The following is a 1,598-nucleotide window of genomic DNA, read 5'->3' as shown; positions in this document are numbered from 1 at the left end:
TAGTTTTAAATGAAAATTCAATTGAATATTTATTTATATTTGTGATTTTTTTTTTGTAATAAGTGACTATAATTAAGAAAAACATTTTCACTAATATGATAAATTGATAAAATTCTTTATAAATATTTTTGTAAACTTTTTTTATACCTTGACTATGTGTAAATTAAATTTGTTAGCTAAGAAATTATGCTATTCCTACCTTTTTAACTCAACATCAATTTTATGGTACCAAAGTTGGAACTAACTGTAGACAAGGTAGAAACTAAACTACACTAGTTTTATTAATAGGTCATGTTGTATTGGTACAAGATAATTTTATGGTACAAAATAATTCCTCCATCAACCTATAAGTTTCTCCTTTTTAAATGTTTTTACACCATGATTAATAATTATATTATTAACTATATATGATTAAGTATACCATAAATATGAGAAATTATATTAAATTATCATCTCTTTCTTCATTTTGTCTGACAGACTGAAAAATCCGCATAAACGGAAAAAAATAATAATCAATAATATTATATTTTTAAATAACATAATATTTTGTTCAAAGAAAAAAATGAAAAAAAAAAGTTTCTAACAATTATGAATGAAAAGAATTCAGATAAAAAATACTATAATTTATGAAAAAATAAACATGTTATGTGTACACAAAAAATCAACTATCGATATAAAATATGTTATATGCACGTAACTAGCATTCTTTAAAGAAAAATTGCTAACCGTTATTCTAAAAGTGCTTCTTAAATATTATTTATAATGAAAATTTTGGAAGTTTTTTTGTTGAATAAACATTAACACATTTGTATTTACTAGTAAGCAAGGTAGAGAAAATCGAAATTTTACATAAAATTGAAAAAGTAAAGTAAGAACGTAAAACGTAAAATTTTAACGAGATTTAAATCGTAAAATCGTCAGACTTAATATAAATTTCATAAAATCGATAGACTCATTTAAAATCATAATATCAAAAGATTTTAAGAGTTAAATCGAGATTCTAGATACTATGCTAGTAAGGGAATTAATGAAAGCTTAATTAAGAGCATAAGATAATTTGGACACTAACAAACCTTCTAAAAGCAACAGGCACAATTCCAGCCCTATATTCAGCAATTTGCAAGAATGCTGGCTCAGCCATATCAAAGTGCTGCAAAGGAGGGTTGCACCAACCACCATTGTTGTTGGGCAGAGCCGGGTTCGGCGGGCAGAAGTTGGTGGCCGTGACGATGATGGAAGCCGGCTTGCACCATCTTGGGTCATCATTACACTTCATCTCATAGCATGATCCACAGCTTAGTCCATTGTTGAACAAAGCAGTGCTTAATGCTGCTGTGTTTGTTCCATAACCTTGGCTATACAAATTCCCATATCCACAAGCACCTCCTATATAAAAAATAAAAAATAAAAATGGTAAATGCCAAACCAAAATGTAACATCTATAATGGATCCAATAGTTCATCTAGTTGAATTGCACTTATTATTATACTCTGTTTTTTTTTTTTTCTATAATGGATCCAATAGTTCATCTAGTTGAATTGCACTTATTATTATACTCTGTTTTTTTTTTTTTAATATTAACTATCACTTTCACTTTT

General features: G+C 27.0%; 1 protein-coding gene across 1 annotated transcript in view; it reads right to left on the bottom strand.

The window, feature by feature from the left end:
• Positions 1–1,598, bottom strand: part of LOC107641957 (expansin-A8) — a 5,966-nt gene that overhangs the window by 2,522 nt on the left and 1,846 nt on the right. Inside the window, exon 2 of the mRNA XM_016345338.2 lies at positions 1,074–1,386. Within this exon, the coding sequence (XP_016200824.1) occupies positions 1,074–1,386 (313 nt within the window). The remainder of the gene's footprint in view (positions 1–1,073; positions 1,387–1,598) is intronic.

The sequence above is a fragment of the Arachis ipaensis genome, chromosome B01, assembly GCF_000816755.2.
Source record: "Arachis ipaensis cultivar K30076 chromosome B01, Araip1.1, whole genome shotgun sequence".
NCBI lineage: Eukaryota > Viridiplantae > Streptophyta > Magnoliopsida > Fabales > Fabaceae > Arachis > Arachis ipaensis.
The sequence above is the reverse complement of the archived record's forward strand: the minus strand, read 5'-3'. Positions and strand labels throughout refer to the sequence as shown.